This window comes from Rhamphochromis longiceps, linkage group LG9 (genome assembly GCF_057381845.1).
Source record: "Rhamphochromis longiceps isolate RC_006_pf linkage group LG9, R_longiceps_female_GT1.1, whole genome shotgun sequence".
NCBI classification, from domain to species: Eukaryota; Metazoa; Chordata; class Actinopteri; order Cichliformes; family Cichlidae; genus Rhamphochromis; species Rhamphochromis longiceps.
Genome location: NC_140565.1, coordinates 36623081 through 36643973, shown reverse-complemented (window position 1 = coordinate 36643973; position 20893 = coordinate 36623081). Strand labels below are relative to the sequence as shown.

Genomic DNA, 20893 nt, shown 5'->3' with positions numbered 1-20893 from the left:
ACACAGGTCACAACATACATGTCCAGTTTATTGAACACAAACACTAATGCTGACCCTTTGGCCCCTAACAATGACCTCATCCTGACCCCACCCCCTCCACTTTCCCTGTACAGTCCCACCTGTGCAGCTCATTACAGTCTGCTCCTGTTTCCACTGTGGGCCGAGCAGCAGTCAGAGCACAGAATCACATCACACAGAAAAACACGCAGATGAAGTAAACAGTCTGTGCTGTGAGGGGCGTGTCTGCGGCAAGGGCTCAAATGTGATTGGTCCCTCAGCCAGATGACGGACATCTCCCTGATCCATGATTGGACCAGAGTCTGAGTTACTGACGTGCAGCACATTTGTTCTCCTCGGACGCCGACAGGAACTCCACTCCTGCCTCCGTCACACAGAAGGAGCTGCTCCAGGAGACCTTGACCCTCGAAGAGAAGGTGGTGCAGTGGACGGTGAAGATCTGCTGTCTCCTCTGCTCCTGGTCGTGTCCTCCTTCGGCAGCCATGTTGTTTCCTGGCTCCTGCCTGGAGCACAGCAGCCGGTGGGTCACCAGCCTCTGCCAGGAGCGGCAGAGGTACGACCGCTCGGAGTCTGAGGAGGAGGAGGGGACGCCGGGCCTCCTGATGGCGTGACAGGTGGCGAAGACAGTAATTCTGTAATCCCTGTGGAGTAGGAGGAGTCAAAAATCAGAAAATTAGTGAGCCACAGTCCAGAACAGAACCACCACAGGCTCCACTCAGGTATTTGACCCAGCAAAACACGAACAAACCAACATTTTACACAAACACTCGTCAGAGCGTGAGCGATTGACCAGCCAACACCCTGACCTACGGTGCTGACACTGCAGTTTGACCACCAGGGGGCACTCTGCACATGTGTTTGTACCTGAAAGAGAAAAGCTGCGCACATGACCGTGATCATATCAGAGCTCAGCGGAAGCCTTCAGAGTGGTGGTGATGTCACGCAGCGCACTGTAACGCATGACCTGCGAGCAGCCTGAATCAGTCTAACTCCACCCACCTGAGCAGGCGTCCCAGCAGCTCCGCACACCTACTGAGCTTCTCCTCCTGTTTGGTGTAGCTGGCCCCACCCTCGCAGCGATCCACCCAATAAAACGCGGAAATGCTGTCTATGAGGATGAGCGCCAGGGCGGGCCGTGATGACAAGGTGGTCTCCAGGAAGTGGAGGGTGAGGAGGAGCTGTGAGGAGGAGTAGCAGTGAACAAACAGGAGGCGGGACAGACATGAGCGCAGCGCCGCCTCGTCTGCTCCGGCCAACAGCGCTAAGGACCCGGAGAGAAAGGGTTAGTGTGTAACTTCCTGTTTGTTTGTGTGTGTGTGTGTGTGTGTGTGTGTGTGTGTGTGTGTGTGTGTGTGTGTGTGCGTGCATATACCTGCGCTCAGTTTGCTGTCCAGGATGCTGACCAGGTGTAACATGTCTAGGCTGTAGTCGGTGTCCACAAACACCACATCCACCTCCAGACCCCCAGCTGCCTCCGGCAGCACGCAGCGGCACAGCAGGTGATACAACAGCTCCGTCTTACCTGAGCAACACACACACACACACACACACACAGTTTACATCCAGGTTAAAGGTGGAGGCACTTCCTGCATCGTGAACTCACCTGTGCCCTCCAGCCCAAACAGCTCCACCACCGCACCTGAGAGCAAGAAACAACACATACAGTGAGACAGTCACCTGACTGACAGCATGTGTCAGCTGTGAGTGGGTGGGCGTGGCCAGTCACCTTGGTCGGGTCCTCGGTCTTCCGGAAACAGACGAGGCTCAATATCCTTAAGGCAGCGCCGTGCCTCCAGACGAGCTAACAGCTGACAAGACGCACACACCGTTACACTCTGCTCCAGGATATACACTCTGCTCCAGGATATACACTCTGCTCCAGGATATACACTCTGCTCCAGGATATACACTCTGCCATATGACACACTGCTCCAGGATATACACTCTGCTCCAGGATATACACTCTGCCATATGACACACTGCTCCAGGATATACACTCTGCCATATGACACACTGCTCCAGGATATACACTCTGCTCCAGGATATACACTCTGCCATATGACACACTGCTCCAGGATATACACTCTGCTCCAGGATATACACTCTGCCATATTACACTCTGCTCCAGGATATACACTCTGCCATATTACACTCTGCTCCAGGATATACACTCTGCCATATTACACTCTGCTCCAGGATATACACTCTGCCATATGACACACTGCTCCAGGATATACACTGTACAGATCATTACACACTGCTGCAGCACGTAGACTGTACCACACTACAAACTAAACACGTGTTTTGAGTTTCCGGCAGCATCTCCAGCTGTGCAGAGCTCTGCTCAGTGAAGGTCACAGCAACACACCTGTACCAAACTCGAACAGGTAACTGTCTGTTTTCTTCCTACATCGCTTGTAAGCAGACACACACCCTCTGACAGTTACCGTCACGCGGTGCTAACAGCGCTCTCATCTCGCTAACAGCGCGGTCACGTGACACACAGGCAAACACGGGCTTCGGTTTCTCACCTGAGCGCCGCTCTCGCTCATCTCAGCAGAGCTCCTTCTCCTTCGGGACCCGCCACGGCTGTTTTGAACTGACTTCCGGTTTCCGCCATATTGCGACCGCCACAGCAACCGGAAACACGTGATCTCCACAGTAGCCGGAAACACGTAACTTCAGTTAAATCGACTTTGACAGGGAAAACTAAATTGTGTTTTTGTTACTATTGATGCTGCTGAAAAATAAATTTGGTTCTAAGTGTTTTAACACTCTGGGTTTATTTAAAAAAATCACCATCCCTTCAGCTCGTTTGTGGCCAAAAGTGTCCATGTGTTAGATTAGATTAGATTAGATTAGATTAGATAGAACTTTATTAATCCCTCGGGTGGGTTCCTCTGGGAAATTCGATTTCCAAAAAAGCACAGCACCGACAGAAGTTACAGAGTTATACACACACACATATATATATAAATACAGAGACAATATAAATAAAATATACGAAGGGGATAAATAGAATAAATAGGAATAAAAATAAAAATACAAGTGAATTGCACATTTCAAGTATTGAAAGTTATGTTTTGTCAACGCGAGAGTTGAGCCTCGGGTGTGAAATGTATGGTTTTCAGGGTTTTCCTCGGTTTCCCTGGGTGTCTTCCCGTGTTGTAGTTGTGTCTTATTTTGAAAGGATTATTTACGCGTTACCATAGCGCCCAGAGAGCATTAAGGGGCAGAGAGGAGGATGTTACTCTCAATGTTGTTGGCGCATTTCAAGAGGACACTGCTAATAAAATTACACAGCTGAATTCGCGTTTATTATATTTACGAAATACCACAGTTTTTGTAAATATAACTTCGCGGATTTCACCTACCGCGGGTTATTTTTAGAACGTAACTCCTGCGATAAACGAGGGACCACTATATTATTAATAGTAGAGTCTGGGACATTTAATTGATTAACATCAACATTATTGAGCACTATTATTTTTGTTCAAGGAGAGCAAAAACTATAAAACTCTCTCACCTTGTTCGTTGCCAAAAATGGCAACTTTTGTGTGTGTTTTTTTTTTTTTTACAAAATGCTGTAAAATGTATATTTATTAAAACATTGATCTACTTTTACCGACTTGACTCTTTAAATTAGCTCCAGTCCTTTTCTTCAAAAAACCAAAATTTTATCTATATTCTTTTTTTTTTTACACTTTAAATGCCAGTTAGGTCATATATTACCAGTAACTTTTCAGATAAAACAGTAATAAAGTCCTAATGGTTTCATAAATCTTCGTATTTATTTATTTTTTTCATATAAGCATCGGGGACAAAGCTGTCTTGCAATTGTTGAGGTCACTATAGTGTGGGCCCTTTTTCTTCCAGGATCACTCTTCATTTGTAGGTTTAGAGGTCTCCTACTACTGTGAAGTGATTTTCATGGGACAAAGGCTTGTATTCCAAGATCTGGGAGATTGTAGAGATGAGCAGTGATGCCCTTCTTACCATCTTTCCAGAAAAATAAGTGATCTAGAAGCTGTTAGGCTGACTTACAGCAGCAGCACTTTCTGCACCTGCATAAACTCCAGGACACATTTACTAACAGTTTTTGTTGCTGTATGTGCTGCAGCTTTGATTTTTTTACTATAATCATATTTTACTCTACAAGAGTCAAAGTGTTTTTAGCAGGTGCTTCAAAGCAAAGTTTGACTGTGACACTCAAAGCTCAACAGTCTGTATCAACAAAAATTCTCTGCAGCCTGTGTAATATTTGATGCGTCATAATTTATTCCAGTCTGTCTTGCAAATACATGTTTGCGTTGCAATGTCATGCACAACACACAACTATTAGACCCTTAAGATCAAACCTGTGTCATTCTTTTGGTCCACTGCAGTGTAGTAGTCAGCACAGAGCCCAGAGGGTTATACGTAAAATGTATAAAAATATTATTGATTACAGGATAAAACATAAATGTTAATAGCAACTGTAACCTTTTTACTTTGAAGTTACAAGTATAAACAATGCTGTTACATTTACACTAAAATTTTTACTATAAGTATGGAAACAAGTGAACAACATTTTATAATAAGCTTAACTGGAATTCTGTACACTGAAAAACAAACAGCACATAAAAACCACAAACAAACAGCCAGTGCCTTCATCTGTCCATCAAGTGTCAAACATCACATTGACCTGTAGTCTCTGCTCGTCAGCACATGCTTTTAAAAAGAGCTCCATGTCCTCTGCAAACTGAGAAACAAAGAGGAGGAAGTCCCTCTACACAAACACTGCAGATGACAGGCCAGGCAAACATCTGTTGACCTGTTTGAATGCCTCCTCATCATGTGAGTCTTGAAGTTTTTTTGTAAGAAGAGTAAGACCAGAGTGAGGGCGTTTCATTTTCATGGACTTTCCACAAGCCGCAGTTTCATTTAGCACAGAGGGACGAGCACATGAATGTTCTACTGAAGATTCAGGAAATGGTTTAGATGCTGGAGACGAGACATCGAGAGGGAGATGGGGCTCCACGGAGAGTTGAGTGGGAGAGAGGCGGGGCTCCACGGAGAGTGCAGCGGGAGAGGGGCGGGGCTCCACGGAGAGTGCAGCGGGAGAGGGGCGGGGCTCCACGGAGAGTGCAGCGGGGCTCCACGGAGAGTGCAGCGGGAGAGGGGGGGGGCTCCACGGAGAGTGCAGCGGGAGAGGGGCGGGGCTCCACGGAGAGTGCAGCGGGAGGGAGGCGGGGCTCCACGGAGAGTTTCGTGGGGAGCAGTCCTGAATGCTGACATGACAATAATTGCCTTGCCATATCCCCACGCTGTATGACTGTCATGTTGCAGACAGGGCAGTGAAAGTGCACCGGCATATCATTCTGTCTGTAAGAGAGAAAAAAAAACAAAAACAATATGTAATTTAAATGCAGTTGTACAGAATGCAATCAGTTTATCTAACAATCAGATTGTACATATGAACAAAAATACCCAAGCCATCCTCAATAATGAAAGCAAAATGTTGTGGATCACAAGAGCTGTCAGGAAATGTGGTGAACAGGAAAAAATATTTAATGAAAACACTTTTTTCTAGCTGATGAATGCACTGAACTGTACAATGTGAAAAGCAGCTTTTAAGTCAACAAAGACACTGCAGAGGTGCTGAAAAGAAGTGCATATTTATAACTTTAACTATGAGGTTTATTTAATACCAACATACCTTTGAAAGGCAAAGCATTTTTAATGTGTCCATTTATTTGCTCCTCAATCTTTGCCCTGACAGCAGGGCTGAGAGTGGGGCACAGAGGGCAGTGAAACAGCCAACACGTGGTGCACTCCTGCAATTCTGGCTTGGAGGCAGAATTCCAATTTGATATGTGCATCTAAAACAGAGAGAAACAGATAAACACCATATACACCTTTAAGTTCAGGTTTTAGCAGAAATAACATGTTACAGTTAGCATGTTAGAGATTTGGGGAGAAAATTCTTTACAAAAACATAATTTACCAGACACTTTTATTTGTGACATACGTATCTATTGACATATAACAGACAATTTAACAAACGCTAACAAAAATCTGGGCAATAAAAAAGCAGAACAGAATGGAATAGAGAATAGTAGTATTTATAAATGTATAAATCTCTTTGTGACAAACTTTACAGCGTTGATGCAGGTGGAATGAAAGACGTGAACAAAGTGCAATACGCAGTAAATGGAACAATGTGCATTGATGTTACAGATCGTGAAAAGTAGTTCAATAAGAAGCAAAAATCAAATACGTTTGAAACTGACCACTAAATGCTAACCAGAGGTGTCAAAAGTGCAGTCTTACTAAAGTTTAGATACCTCGGGGGTCTGACCGTTGTTGTAACGCTAACAAAGTGCCAACGTAATCAGTGTAAGCAAACTAGATGATTTCTAAAATTATATAATTATTAACGGCAAATTTATACATGAAGGACTCTGTGCCAACCTTTATGATCCACTTGCAAGGTTTCCACAGTCGATGATCCGTGCAGTGCTACTGTGGAGGTCACGTGTTTCCGGTTACTGTGGAGGTCCCAATATGGCGCTCCCAGTGGCTGCAGCCAGACCCTTCTCCCATAAAGACCGCAGCTGGAGCATTACCGTAATGTTTATAACACTGCGCAGCAGAATGACTCGAGCTGCAGCCCTCTGACTTTAACAAGATGTGCAGCCCCTCCCCCTTTGAGCCAGCGTCTGTCTAATTGGCTGCCCGTCACAAACTGAAGGTGTGCTTCACCTGTGTGAAGCTAACGGCAGCATGTGAGTGATCACTGAGGCGCCAAATGGGGCTGAACTAGTGAGGAAGACGAGAGGTCAGAGGTCACGTTACTGAGGCGGGCAGTCAGAGGTCAGTGACACTAACAGATGAGGCGAGCTAGCAGTGAAAGTGGAGGAGACTCCTGAACAGCAGCATCAGTCTAGTTTATAATCACAGACACAAAGGTGTTACCAGGGAGGCTGCTGATTGGACAATCGTGCCTTGCCTGTTATGTGCTGTGTTAGATGATAAACAGCTCTGTTCTTGTGTTTTTCTCAGTGAGGCCGAGTTTACCTGCACCACACCTGTCCTGCAGTCTGGTGTCCTCCAGTGGTCCTGAGTGCGAGGATGAGGATTGGTCGTCATGGTGACACTTTAAGCTATATAATCTGAAAACTGATTCTTATTTAAACTCATCACACAGTGACGATGATGATGATGGAGGACTCTGCAGGGAGGACTTTCTCTGTCAGGACTGGAACTACTGCTAAATACACTCGAATACTTCGGTTTGATTGTAGCATTTGTGATATTTGTACTACGCAGTGATGGCTCCAGGCTCACCTGCAGTACCTGTGACGTCCACCAGGGGGTCATGGCCCACATTGATTTAGATTACTCAGAGCCTGACGCGACCATATAAGGATATCCCCTCTCTGACATCATGCAGTTCCATGGGCGGTGCAGCCTGACCTTTGACCTCATTAGAAACCATGAACAGCAGGACAGAAAAAAGGAGCAGGAAATTATTTCATTTTATTGTTCAAAAACAGTGTGACACACACACACACACCTAAAATCACTGAAACCAGACTTCATAGAAAAAATTAAAACAAACATGTTTAACAAGAACGTAATCAGCCAATCAGAGGAGGCGCTGCATTGTGACAGAGCAGGGGGAGATGGTCACCTGACAATCCTGCAAGTCTCTGTGAACCAGGTAAGTCTGCCTGTGCACACCTGTCTGTCTGTCTGTGGCAAAGGTAGCCTCAAACCTATCAATCATCTGTGAAGCCCCGCCCCCAGCCTTAGTGAGCCCACCAGCCTTCATTCTTCCTCTCCTTTGTGTGGGTTTGGTTGCTGCACTCTGATGGGCTTTTCTAAGACCATGTGACAACTCCTCTGACTCCAGTAGGTATCTGATTGGTGGGCCAACTCTCCTCCTTCGCTGCCGCTGAGGCTCCTCCCCATTCTCGTTCTTACCCTGGGTTCCTTCTTTCCATTTGCCATCAGAAGCTCGAGCACTGCTCATGGCCATCCCAACTCTGTTGCCTTGGGAACTGTCTATGATGCTGCGGTGCTGATTGCAATGATGCAGGAACAGTCTGCTGGCACGGCTGAACTTCCTGTTGCAGATGTGACAGCCGAACGGGCGCTTCGGTCTGTGGAAGACAGACGTCTGCAGAGGAGAAAGGTCACGATTAACTGAAGGCTTTCAGGGAGGTTTTAGACTTCCTGATAATAATGAATTACAGTCGTCCAGCCTGGAAGTAATAAATGCATGAACTAGTTTTTCAGCGTCACTCTGAGACAGGATATTTCTAACTTTAGAGATGTTGCACAAATGGAAGAAAGCAGTCTTACATATTTGTTTAATATGTGCGTTGAAGGACATGTCCTGGTCAAAAATGACTCCAAGGTTCCTCACAGTGTTACTGGAGGCCAAGGTAATGCCATCCAGAGTAAGAATCTGGTTAGATACCATATTTCTAAGCTTTTCAGGGCCGAGTACAATAACCTCAGTTTGATCTGAATTAAGAAGCAGAAAGTTAGCGGCCATCCAGGTCTTTATGTCTTTAAGACATTCCTGCAGTTTAACTCATTGGTGTGTGTTATCTGGCTTCATGGACAGATAGAGCTGGGTGTCATCTGCATAGCAGTGTAAATGTATGCTGTGTCTTCTGATGATGCTGCCTAAGGGAAGCATGTATAATGTAAACAGAATTGGTCCTAGCACTGAACCCTGTGGAACTCCATAATTAACCTCAGTGTGTGAAGAGGACTCTCCATTTACATGCACAAACTGGAGCCTATTAGATAGATATGATACAAACCACTGCAGCGCAGTACCTGTAATACCTACAGCATGTTCTAATCGCTCTAATAGGATATTATGGTCGACAGTATCGAACGCTGCACTGAGGTCTAGCAGGACAAGCACAGAGATGAGTCCACTGTCAGAGGCCATAAGAAGATCATTTGTAACCTTCACTAAAGCTGTTTCTGTGCTGTGCTGAGCTCTGAAACCTGACTGAAACTCTTCAAATAAGCCACTCCTCTGCAGAGGTCCTTCTACCGTGCCACTATCGAGAGTGTGCTGGTGCACGCCATCCCTGTGTGGTACGCTGGTTGCACAACAGCTGACAAGAAGAGACTACAGAGGGTCATCAGAACTCCCTGGACTTAATTGCCAGCTCAAGATGTCTCTCCAGAGCCAGGGCAATTATAAAGGACCACCTCCATCCTAACCACCACCTCTTCAACATCCTGCCCTCTGGAAAAAGGCTCAGATCCATCAGGTGCAAAACCAACAGACTAAAGAACAGCTTCTTCCCGTGGGCTGTCAGAACTCTTAATGCAAACTAGTGTGTAAAGACTTCCCCAACACATCCACCCTGACACTGCTGTTGATCATCTATGTGCAATATCTCAGTCTTTCCATGTTCTGTGCAATTATTTTGGTCCCAGTCTGTTTCAATGTTTCCTCCACATACACCATGTATATAGTTCCACTCACATATGTATACATATACACTGTTTTTTATTTTATTCTATTGATTTATCCATCCATCCATCCATCCATCCATTCGCTTCCGCTTATCCTTTTCAGGGTCGCGGGGGGCGCTGGAGCCTATCCCAGCTATTGATTTAATTATTTATTTATTTTCCGCCTTCGTTGTATATTGGTTTCTCTTCTTTTTACTTTAGCACCTTTGTGATCCAGCTACCCAATTTCGCTGTGCAAGAAACTGCACAATGACAATAGAAAGTCTCTAAAAGTCTAAGATGATCTGTTAGCTGTTTGACAACTACTCTTTCAAGGATGTTTGATATAAAGGAAGGTTGGAGATTGGCCAATAATTAGCTAAGACTGCTGGGTCTAGAGATGATTTTTGAGTAAAGTCTTTAACTACAGCCAGCTTGAAGGCCTGTGGTACATAGCCGATCATTAGAGATGGGTTCAATCTTTAATATGGTCGACCTAAGAACTTAATGGCAGGTGCTGTTAGCTGCCTCCTGATTGATCAGTTAACTGTGGCTACCAACCTTTTTTGGGCTCCGTCTGCTGTGTGTGGGTTTGTTTTCTGTGTCCTGATTGGCTGTTCTTTGACCCCGTGACAGCTCCTCTGACTCCAGCAGGTACCTGATTGGTGGGCCGACCATCGTCCTTCTCAGCCTCTGAGGCTCCTCCTTCTTCTCATCTCCCTTTCTTCTGCCCTTTTCAACCACATGACTTATGTCTTTAACTTTAGCGTCAAGCCTGTCAATCATCTCTGAAGCCCCGCCCCCAGGCTCACAGAGGCCAACAGCATCTGATCTTTCTCTCCTTCTTGTGAGCTTGGTAACTGTCTCCTGATCAGTGTGATTGGCTGTTCCAGAATCATGTTCCTCCAACTCTAGAAGGCATCTGATTGGTGGACTGACCATCTTTCCTGGTCTCTGAGGCTCCTCCTCTTCCTGTCTTCCTCCCGTTGAGACCATGTGACCTGTGTCTTTATCTCCAATGTCAGAACAGTCAGTCATCTTTGAAGCCCCGCCTCCAGCAGAGTCTTTTGATCTTCCTCTCCTCCTTGTGTGTTTGTTAGCTGCCTTCTGATTGGTCTGATTGGCTGTTCCAGAACCCCGTGTTGTCTCCTCTGACTCCAGCAGGTACCTGATTGGTGGGCCAACCATCGTCCTCCTCGGCCTTTGAGGCTCCTCCTCCTTCTCCACACAGACTTGTTGCACCTCCCTTTCTTCTTTTTCTTCCTCCTCCGCTCTGCTCCTCTTTGTCCCCCTCCATCCATTCCCACTCCTGTTCAGGGTCCAGTAGTTGACCAACCAGCTGGGACGTGTTCTCGCACGGTTTATGCCTCTTGACCAAAAAGGAGCCTTGGTGGGTGCTGTGAGGAGGGGCTTCCTGGGCCTCTGAGGCTCCTCCTCCTTGTCATCCTGGGTGGTCTGTTTTTGTGGTTTGTTTTTAGGAGCTTGGGCGTTGCTCAGGGCCGCCCCACATCCGTTGCTGTAGAGACCACCTATATTGCTGTGGTGCTGATCGCATTGGTGCAGGAACAGCCCGCTGGCACAGCTGAACTTCCTGTTGCAGAGGTGACAGCCGAAAGGTTGCTTTGGTCTGTGGACGGACGGGTGGAGGGCAGACGCCTGCAGGGGGGAAAGGTCAGACAAAGGTCAGCTGTAATTAACCCAACGCTCACCTAACTAAAGACAAAAGGGGCAGAAAAGTCTGGTTAAAAGTCGGGAAAGAAGAAGCCCATCCATTAGGGGTGGGCTTTGATTATCAATTTATCGTTTAAAATCGATTCTAGCTTGGATAAATTTATTTTGCCCGGAATGCCAGAATCTCAGGTTAAATGAGAGCAGGATTCTGTACAAAGATGGAAACACAAAACACAAAGAATTCACTCTGATTTTTGCTGTTTTGCTTCCACCACGATAAAAATCACACTTCATGCACAGCTCTCTCTCTCTGTACTTCAAGAACAGTTTCCCGTCTAAAAATCTGTTTTCTGCATTATTCGCTTGCTTGTTACGCACAACTCTACCGTTGTTTACAGGCTGTTGGCCGCTGTTTTTGTCCTTTTACTTACTTCTGAGAAGAAAGCCTCATTTCTGCTGTTCAATACTGAGCAAATTTAAACTTTTTAAAATGATGCAAATTGCAAAACTCTCAGCTGTGCCTGTAATCAAACCTCTGTAAACTTTGCTCTGCTTCACTTCAGCAGCATCAGGTCATGTTCATGTGTTGATTCATGGTTTTCTTTCGTTTTTGATCTACTGCAGAATATTTTTAAGGTCATCTGTTAAAATCCAGGCCAGGAAAGTCGCCTTCATGTTTTTCTGTGTTTTATCCTCAGTTACTTTGACACAAAGGCCTCTGCTGTGATGCTCACACCTTTGATAAAGTCCCGCAAGTATCAGCTTTCTTTTTATAGATATAAAAATATGGAAATGTACTGATGCATGACCTGAATTATAATATTTCTGACTGTCTCAGGCTAAATTTACCCGATTCAAATCGAATCGAATTGTGGATCGAATTGATTCGGGACCTCATGAATCGAAATCGAATCGATTCTAGAGATCAGTGACGATACCCAGCCCTAATTTCCATGGTTACCTACTTGGAACCACTCGCCATGACTGGTTTTCCACTACAATCTGGTAAGTACTTAATGTACGTGGTCATTGTTATAGCAATTAATGTGCAACACCAATAAAGGTGGACGTCGAGGCGCGATGGACCCGCTGCTTGGTCTGTGGCGTCAGACTCGGGAACACGGCATTGCTTTTGTAGCCATTTCTGTCGCTACCCAACTTCAAAAATGGCGCTTTTCATTTTTGTGAATGAGACGCCATCACGACTCATCGAGGGAAGCCACTGACTGGCCAATCAGGGGCACATTTTCATATTTGCTCGAATTTCCTGGAACGCCGGCCGAACATCACCTGGTACCAGGAACTACGAACTAATAGGAAACCTGAAAACCGCGGCAAGTCGATCCGAGTAGGTAGAAAAAGAGGCTGTAGTAACAGGTAAAGTTCAAGTAAAGGTCAGAAGACATGGGCTTGTGTTCTGCATCCTGATTGGATGATTGTAAAATATCTGTTATCACCTCTGACTCTAGAAGGCATCTGATTGGTGGACTAACCGTCTTTCCTGGTCTCTGAAGCTCCTCCTCTTCCTTTCTTCCTCCCGTTGAGACCATGTGACCTGTGTCTTTATCTCCAATGTCAGAACAGTCAGTCATCTTTGAAGCCCCGCCTCCAACAGAATCTTTTGATCTTCCTCTCCTCCTTGTGTGTTTGTTAGCTGCCTTCTGATTGGTCTGATTGGCTGTTCCAGAACCCCGTGTTGTCTCCTCTGACTCCAGCAGGTACCTGATTGGTGGGCCAACCATCGTCCTCCTCGGCCTTTGAGGCTCCTCCTCCTTCTCTACACAGACTTGTTGCGCCTCCCTTTCTTCGTCGTCGTCCTCCACTCTGCTCCTCTTTGTCCCCCTCCTTCCATTCCCACTCCTGTTCAGGGTCCAGTAGTCGACCAACCAGCTGGGACGTGTTCTCGCACGGTTTATGTCTCTTGACCAATAAGGAGCCTCGGTGGGTGCTGTGAGGAGGAGCTTCCTGGGCCTTTGAGGCTCCTCCCCTTCCTTTCTTCCTCCCGTTGACACCATGTGATCCGTTACTTTATCTTCAGTATCAGAACAGTCAGTCATCTTTGAAGCCCTGCCCCCAGCCTCACTGAAATCAAAAACATTTTTTGGTCTTCGCCTGCGCTGTGTGGGTTTGTTTTCTGCATCGTGATTGGAGGTTCTGACACCACCTGTTTCCTCTGACTCCAGCAGGTACCTCATTGGTCGGCCAACCATCGTCCTCTTTGTCCTGTGAGGCTCCTCCTCTCCTTCCTCTCTTCCTCCTGTTGTGACCATGTGACCTGTGTCTTTAGCATTAGTCTCAGGCCTGTCAATCACCTCTGAAGCCCCGCCCCCAACAGCATCTTTTGATGTTCCTCTCCTTCTTGTGGGTTTGGTAGCTGCCTCCTGATTGGTCTGATTGGCTGTTCCAGAACCATGTGACACTTCCTCCGACTCCAGTAGGTACCTGATTGGTTGGCAGACTGTCCTCCTCTGCCTCTGAGGCTCCTCCCTCTCCTCTGCATCACCCTGCGCGTGATTGGTTTGTTCTTGCTGTTGGTCAGCAGCAGCTTGTGCGCAGCTAGAAGCCGGTCTGTGGACGGAAAGGTGGAGATCCAGAGACGCCTGGCTGGTGACGTTCAGACCACACACCTGGAGACAGGTAAAGTTGAAGGTCAAAGGTCAGAGAATCAAAGGTGATGTGACGTTCAAGTGAAGGACTGACCTGGCAGAGCTTCCACCATCTCTCTGCTCCTCCGTCTGTTGAGGACTCCACCGTGCTGCTGTCATCCAGCTCCTTCTGCTCCTTCCTCGGCCTCCCCATCTTTCTCCTCCGCACATCTCTGCTCGCTCTGCTGTGATTGGCTGCTGTTGGCCCATGTGACTGCTGCTCAGACTCCAGCAGGTATCTGACTGTCGGGCCAACCATCCTCCTCGGTCTCCGACCCTCCTCAGTCTTTATTATGACAGATTTGACTCCTCCCCTTTCTTTCATGGTCTCCTCCCCTCCTCTCTCCTCCTCCTCCTGCCCCTCGTTCTCCTTCCTCTCCTGGATCCTGGTTGTTTGTTCCTCTCCTCGCTTGCTGGTGTGGGACTCCTCATCCTTCTTCAGAAGCTTAATCTTTAGTCTCCTCCTCTTCCCGGCCGCATTTCCTGCGATGTGATTGGTCGATTTGTCAGCCAGTGATGACTTTTGTCTTTCACCACCATCAGGCCACCTCCCCCCCACCATCTTCTTCTTTTCTTTAAATGCCACATTCTCAGAGCAGAGTCTCTCCTCTGCAGGAGAAGAGTAAAGGAAGTTAATGTTCAAATACTGATTAATACAAAGAACCGATCACTAATCAATAACCCAGATACTGACTGATGCAGAGAGTCAATCTCCTGTGAGAGGAGGCTGAAGGATGAAAGGTTGGGAGGTCAAGAACACATGAGCAGATTAAAGGCTTCCTGCTCTGAGTGGACTCGATCTTCAAACATCTCATTTAACCTGACACTTACAAAACCTACCCTCAGGTACGTGCACCTCCTGCTCCTCTTCCTGCTCCTCCTCTTCGGCCAGCCCCGGGCTCAGGGGAGCGATGAGTCCAGGAGGAGCAGCCGAGACGTCCGCAGGAGTCGGGGGAGGCAGAACAGAGTGCTCGGAGAACAGAGGCACGCTGGGTAGCAGGGCGGGGCGGTCGGTGCCGCAGCGTGATGCCCGACTCCTGCAGAGCTGCAGCAGAGCGCCCCCTGCTGATTCATCCACCTGGAAGGCGCCACAGTGGCAGGAAACACCTGAGAGGGGAGAGGCGTACGTGTGAGCGCGCTCTGCTTCAAACAGTTAATGGGCGTGTCCAAATTCATGGGCTGCATCCTCTCGAGGACGCATTTGTAGAACGATTACATCACAGCGACGCGCCGAAGGCTGTCCGAATTCGTAGACTCCTCCGAATGCAGCCGACAAATGCGTCCTGCTTTTCCCCGAATTTGAAGGACGGGTCGGGTGTGTCCTTTGTGGCCCACCATATCCCAGAATTCAGCCAAACTCCAGTTTCTGGCAATGGCGGCCGCTACTAAGTTTTAATATTACTGTTACTACTCTCTCTGGGTCACAAAATAAACTTTTAACATATTTTCAGGCGAGAATGTAGCTGTGTAAACTTTTAATATCTGCTCGGTTTATCAAGATATCGCATATTTGCAAAAGTGCTTCGATGTTTTCAGAGACTTCTGCTGCCCACCAGCTCGACAGCTCGCCGGGAGCTCGAGGGTCACTGAAGCCGCCGAGAACAGCAAACTCCCAGCACATCATTTTCAGATCACCTCGGTCTTTCGCTGCTCGGGTTAAACGTAATATATAAGTCACTTAGAGAACCTAAAATGTTATTGTTTGGCTTTTTTTCAGTGTTTTATTTGTTTATGAGTAAATCGGTTTGGCTGAGATTAACATTATTAGATTAGATTAGATAAAACTTTATTAATCCCCCGGGTGGGTTCCTCCTTGGTTTTCACACAGCTGAATAAACGTCAAACAGAAAACTGATTAAACAGATGGTCGAGAGTTTCCTCCAGTGTCCTGTTATATTTTAGATAGCAAGGAGCAGACGGCCGAGTTTATTAAACTCCACCGAGACAGCGGTGACGCTAATCTGAAGGCTGGACCGTCCAATTTCACGGCCGTTTACTTCCGGCCTACCCGACCTTCTGAAGACCCGGCCCCCATAGACCGTGAAGGCCGGGTCCTCAGGAGGATGCAGCCCATGAATTTGGACACGACTAATAACTCAGAGAGCACCTGGCCATGAAGCGATCAAGGGTCTCAATGTCAGCACCGCAATGAATTCTGGGTAAATTTAGACATCTGTGAGGAAGAAAACAGTGTGTCTGCTCAGGTGTGTTTACCGGGGCAGAAGGTGTTTCTAATCAGCGGGTGTGGGACAGGAACAGGAAGTTCACCATCTTCTCAGCTGTGAAGTGGCTTCAGTACAAAGGCCGTGGACTGTGACTCTACCCGTGACTCCACGTCTGTGGCCGGGTGAGTGAGACGCCCACAGGCTCTAAACCCGAAGATGGCGCTCGGCGACGAGGCAAGCCCCCTTTTACCCACCATTCACAGAGACGAACCTTGAGTCCGTCCGCCGGCTCGAGCCCTCAGAGGAAACCACCCGGAGCGACTTCTGTGTGGACCAGCTCTGCATGGATCTGTGTGGACCGGCTCTGTGTGGACCGGCTCTGCGTGGCCTCTGGGTGCCACAGGGGACCTGGGCCAATGTCTAGCCTGTGGAATCAGGTTCTTCCTTCCTCAGGTCGAGCCCTTCGTCACACAGTTATTACAGCTGCACTATGGTGCATCGCTATAGCGACCAGCGTAACGGCTTGTGTGTTGGCAGGCTTCCTGTGTTTGAGTCCGTGTAACTATGTGTTTCACATGCAGCTGGTTTGTTTTCAGTGCTGCTTTACAGACACGTTGGACTGGATATGAGTTTGAAGCTCCGTGTTTCAGAGAGCACGGTGATAAATCACGTGTCCCTGAGTCTCACCTAAGTGTCTCCAGCTTAGCTGCTGAGTCAGCAGATCCACCTGGACGGCGGCGTCCCTCCTCTCGGCCGCCTCGCTCTGACAGCCCACCTCCTTCCTCCTCCTCTCCTCCCTCCTGTGTCCTTCAACGATCATCTGGAACACCTGCAGGGGGCGCCACAGAGGACAAACGTTAACATCATACAGGGCATCACACAGCTGGACGTCCAATCAGCCACAGGAGAAAGTTCAAACGAGCTTTGAGCCGACTGCACCACCGAGCATCTGTGGGTGGAGCCACTGTGACATGACCTGCGGCTGATGACATCAGAATATTTACATCAGCGTTTCTCTTCCTTCACAAATAAGTGTCCTGTCAAAGCGCCAGCTGTACCTGTGCAGGTAACAAGGAAGTGATGACACACCTGAGTCTGTGCTGGTTAAGCTGGAGGACACGAGCGGCCTTCCTGCCTCTGCTCAGTACTGTAACTGCAGCTGATTTAAGGTGGAATGACTTCACTCAGCTCAGACGGAAACACAGAAGTGTCCCCATGTCAGCTGAGGTCCTGCTAACACGGTGACATCACTGCAGAGACCGGAGCCGTCCACCAATGACAGCAGCCACAAGGTGGGCCCAAACCCACAGGGAGTCTTGGAGCTCCTGCAGGAGCAGCCTGTGGAGACCAATGACTGTAGAAAACATGGAGGACACGACAGCCCAAAAGTGAAGCCAAAACGTCTCTATCGCCCCCTGGTTTCTGGCTGCAGTATAGGTCATAATTAATTCTCCTCAGATAATTTTTTCCAAAGATTCTTTCTTTTGTCTCCAATGAGTCTCCTCTCCCATAAGTTTGATTCTAATTCCTACCACGGTGATGTTAAATTGGGGTGAAACATCATCATAGCAGCTTTGACTGGCAGCTGCAGTCACGGAGAAACTTGCGTATCTCTGTTCGGGAATAGCAGATAGAGCGTAGGCTCTGAGAGGAGGACCAGCGTTTACGCTACGAAGACACGACCGAGTGTTTTAACCTGACAGCCTGAGGTGTTCTTCAGTAAACTGGACTACCTGACAGAAGGACCTGAGGCCCCGCTGCACTTTTTTTTTTCTTTTCGGTAAGTTAAAAGTGTTTGTCAGCTAATCTGTAACTACCGTCCATAGCTCGGTCCTGAGACCTAGCTAGCTAAGATGAGGACTCGGCTGTCAGGGTTCGTTTAGCTAATCTGTGCAGATGAATGAATTTACTAAAGAAATCCAGAGAAACGCTCCGGGCTGCTCAGTCACTAATTACTGTTACTGTACTTTTATTACAAGTAGCTATACATATATACATACATATACATATATACATATACATACATATACATATATACAGTGGGGCAAAAAAGTATTTAGTCAGCCACCGATTGTGCAAGTTCCCCCACCTAAAATGATGACAGAGGTCAGTAATTTGCACCAGAGGTACACTTCAACTGTGAGAGACAGAATGTGAAAAAAAAATCCATGAATCCACATGGTAGGATTTGTAAAGAATTTATTCGTAAATCAGGGTGGAAAAAAAAAATATATATATATATATATATATATATATATATATATATATATATATATAAAAACACCCAGCACGCCCCTGCGGGCGGTTTATCCTTCAAGCTCGGGTCCTCTACCAGAGGCCTGGGAGCTTGAGGGTCCTGCGCAGTATCTTAGCTGTTCCCAGGACTGCGCTCTTCTGGACAGAGATCTCCGATGTTGTTCCCGGGATCTGCTGGAGCCACTCGCCTAGCTTGGGAGTCACCGCACCTAGTGCTCCGATTACCACGGGGACCACCGTTACCTTCACCCTCCACATCCTCTCGAGCTCTTCTCTGAGCCCTTGGTATTTCTCCAGCTTCTCGTGTTCCTTCTTCCTGATATTGCTGTCATTCGGAACCGCTACATCGATCACAATATATATATATATATATATATATATATATATATATATATATATATATATATATATATATATATATATATAAAAAACTTCTGTCAGTGCTGTGCTTTTGGAAACCGAATTTCCCAGAGGAACCCACCCGAGGGATTAATAAAGTTTTATCTTATCTTATTTTATGGATGAGAATGGGGTCTTATTAAAACATGACACGTTTTGTGAGAAATTTGATGTAAGATGTACTGCTAAGAGATATAAATCCCTGATGAAAGCCATCCCAGTCTCTTTGAGATCAATGATAAAAGAAGATATTGTGCACTCTAAGATTTCTCCTGGACTGAGGCAGCTCTGCATAGCTGGAGTTGAATTTGGTGACAGCAGGTTTACAAACAAGGTGATCAGGAATATTTTGATAAGTGAAATTTGCCCGAATCCGGTTAAAAGAAATTATATCCTGAAAGCATTTGAGACCATGGCGGTTATGGCGATAAGAAAAAAGTATATTTCACTTCCTGGTCAAAAGAGCTTGCAAAGAAAATGCTCAACCCAGGATATTACATATTCGGATTAATGATGGCGCCTTGTATGTTTTACTGTTGTTTGTAAATAAAGTTCTTTAAAAATAAATTTGCACAATGGGAGGAAGCGCTGTCGCGTCGTCCATGCTTTCTACAGTCATTGGTGGAGACGCAGCTGTTTAAACCTGACGATCTTCATATAAAGAAAAGTAAAGGCGCTTTTCTCAGATCAGAAAGAAGGAGAGCAGGACTCTAACGATGGCTTCAGTTTAGAAACAACGTTTACAGTTTAAATACGTCAGAGCACAACTTTATTGTTCAAGCTGTGGATAACCTCCTCACTGACCCGCCCTCCACCTCTGGACCCCCAGGCTGCGCCCTCAGCTCTCCTCTGAACTCATGTAACTGTGTTTGGTTTCGTTGTGACCTCGAGACTAGATTTGCTCACAGCCTCACGCGATCAACCTCCAACCTTACACGCTGAAGACGTCACTCTTTTACTCTCGCAAATAAACAATAGAAAACAAACTTCAGTCTGTTTGTTTGGCCTGATTTTACTTCTGAGCAGACTTCCGGTAATCTAATTACTTTGGTAGCTGCTGCTCCTGTTTGTTCGAATAAAGATTCATTCAAAAAAACAAACCTTAATTCTCAGTGACGTCACAGCGCCTCGTCTCCTCCGTGAAGCCGCCGTTAGCCGTTACTCAGACCCGTTAGCTGGCGGCTGTGCACCGGCGCTGTGAGCTCCGCGGGCCGCTCTAGGCCTCATGCTGCGGGTCTTTAAAGCGGCTGGAAGCGGAGAAATGAGCGGGACCGAGCAGCTCGCTTTTGGCGCCGCTGCTAATTCTTCTTCTTCTTCGCCGCTGTGCCGCGCTCTGCCGCCCCCGAAGGCCGCAGCAGGAACTGCACCCTCACATGACGCCTGCGCACTAGGACAAACAAACACCGACTTCTTCTTCGTGCTCTTTAATTATGGGAATTCCGACTCTTTTTAGAGAACCGACTCTTTCGGCTCGACTCACTAAAAAAAGACCCGGACTTTCGGATCCCAAGCGGTTCTTCAGGTTGTTTGGTTGCATTAATTAATTTATTATCAATAGCAATATAAAATTATGCACAAAATTAACTACTAATGTAAAAAAAAAAGTGGTTTTATTTATATATGTTTATTAGGTGGTGTTGGAGAGGCGGATGCTGTCCAAGATAAAGACAATGTTGGATAACACCTCCCACCCACTCCATGACATGCTGGTCAGTCACAGGAGCTCGTTCAGTGAGAGACTGAGATTACCGAAAAGCACCACTGAACGACACAGGAAATCTTTCCTGCCTGTGGCCATCTCCCTGTACAACGCATCCACTTAACACACTGTTTGCTGCTATAACTACACATGTTTCTTTTTAAGCTATTTATTTATGAGTGACTTATGTATGTATGTATGTATGTATGTATGTATGTATGTATGTATGTATGTATGTATATATATATATGTATATATTGTACTATTCTTAGTTAGCGTATTGTCTGTCTTGTCTTAATGTTGGTTTATAATGGAGCACTGTAACAAAAAATAATTTCCCCCAGGGATCAATAAAGTATTCTGATTCTGATTCTGATTATTATATAAATAGGCTTTTATTTATTCACAAAATGTAAAAAAAAAATTATAAAATCCAAAAAGCAACTATGTACAATTCAACTTTTAACTATTTAAAGTTTCAGATTTTTCCTTTTAAACAAATTTAAAGGAAACAACACAAGATACTGCAAACCACAACACAATAAAATATTGATTAAAATATGCAAAAC

General features: G+C 46.4%; 2 protein-coding genes across 2 annotated transcripts; both read right to left on the bottom strand.

Moving 5' to 3' along the window:
- Positions 1-7: 7 nt before the first annotated feature.
- xrcc2 (X-ray repair complementing 2) lies at positions 8-3598 on the bottom strand. Its single transcript, XM_085417684.1, has 6 exons — positions 2550-3598; positions 1745-1826; positions 1622-1657; positions 1391-1540; positions 1018-1279; positions 8-659 (listed from the first exon to the last, which is right to left on the bottom strand). The coding sequence occupies exons 1-6, from the start codon at positions 2568-2570 to the stop codon at positions 326-328; spliced, it is 885 nt and encodes a 294-aa protein (XP_085273810.1). The 5' UTR covers positions 2571-3598; the 3' UTR covers positions 8-325.
- A 3959-nt stretch (positions 3599-7557) lies between these two features.
- Positions 7558-19978, bottom strand: LOC146662825 (uncharacterized). Its single transcript, XM_085417617.1, has 7 exons — positions 19727-19978; positions 16658-16799; positions 14646-14912; positions 13861-14414; positions 12654-13787; positions 10051-11145; positions 7558-8182 (listed from the first exon to the last, which is right to left on the bottom strand). The coding sequence occupies exons 2-7, from the start codon at positions 16788-16790 to the stop codon at positions 7649-7651; spliced, it is 3717 nt and encodes a 1238-aa protein (XP_085273743.1). The 5' UTR covers positions 16791-16799; positions 19727-19978; the 3' UTR covers positions 7558-7648.
- Positions 19979-20893: the final 915 nt, after the last annotated feature.

Bases quoted from the DNA above. Each gene is read 5' to 3' on its own strand.
- xrcc2 (XM_085417684.1), bottom strand. From the start codon at position 2,570: ATGAGCGAGAGCGGCGCTCAG. The intron at 1,541-1,621 runs GTGAGTTCACGA...TGTGTTGCTCAG, and splicing joins GTTTGGGCTGGAGGGCACAG to GTAAGACGGAGCTGTTGTAT. The intron at 660-1,017 runs GTGGGTGGAGTT...CCTACTCCACAG, and splicing joins CTGCTGGGACGCCTGCTCAG to GGATTACAGAATTACTGTCT.
- LOC146662825 (XM_085417617.1), bottom strand. From the start codon at position 16,790: ATGATCGTTGAAGGACACAGGAGGGAGGAGAGGAGGAGGAAGGAGGTG. The intron at 14,913-16,657 runs GTGAGACTCAGG...CTCCCCTCTCAG, and splicing joins GCTAAGCTGGAGACACTTAG to GTGTTTCCTGCCACTGTGGC. The intron at 11,146-12,653 runs GTTAGTCCACCA...TCCCCCCTGCAG, and splicing joins TTCAGAGACCAGGAAAGACG to GCGTCTGCCCTCCACCCGTC.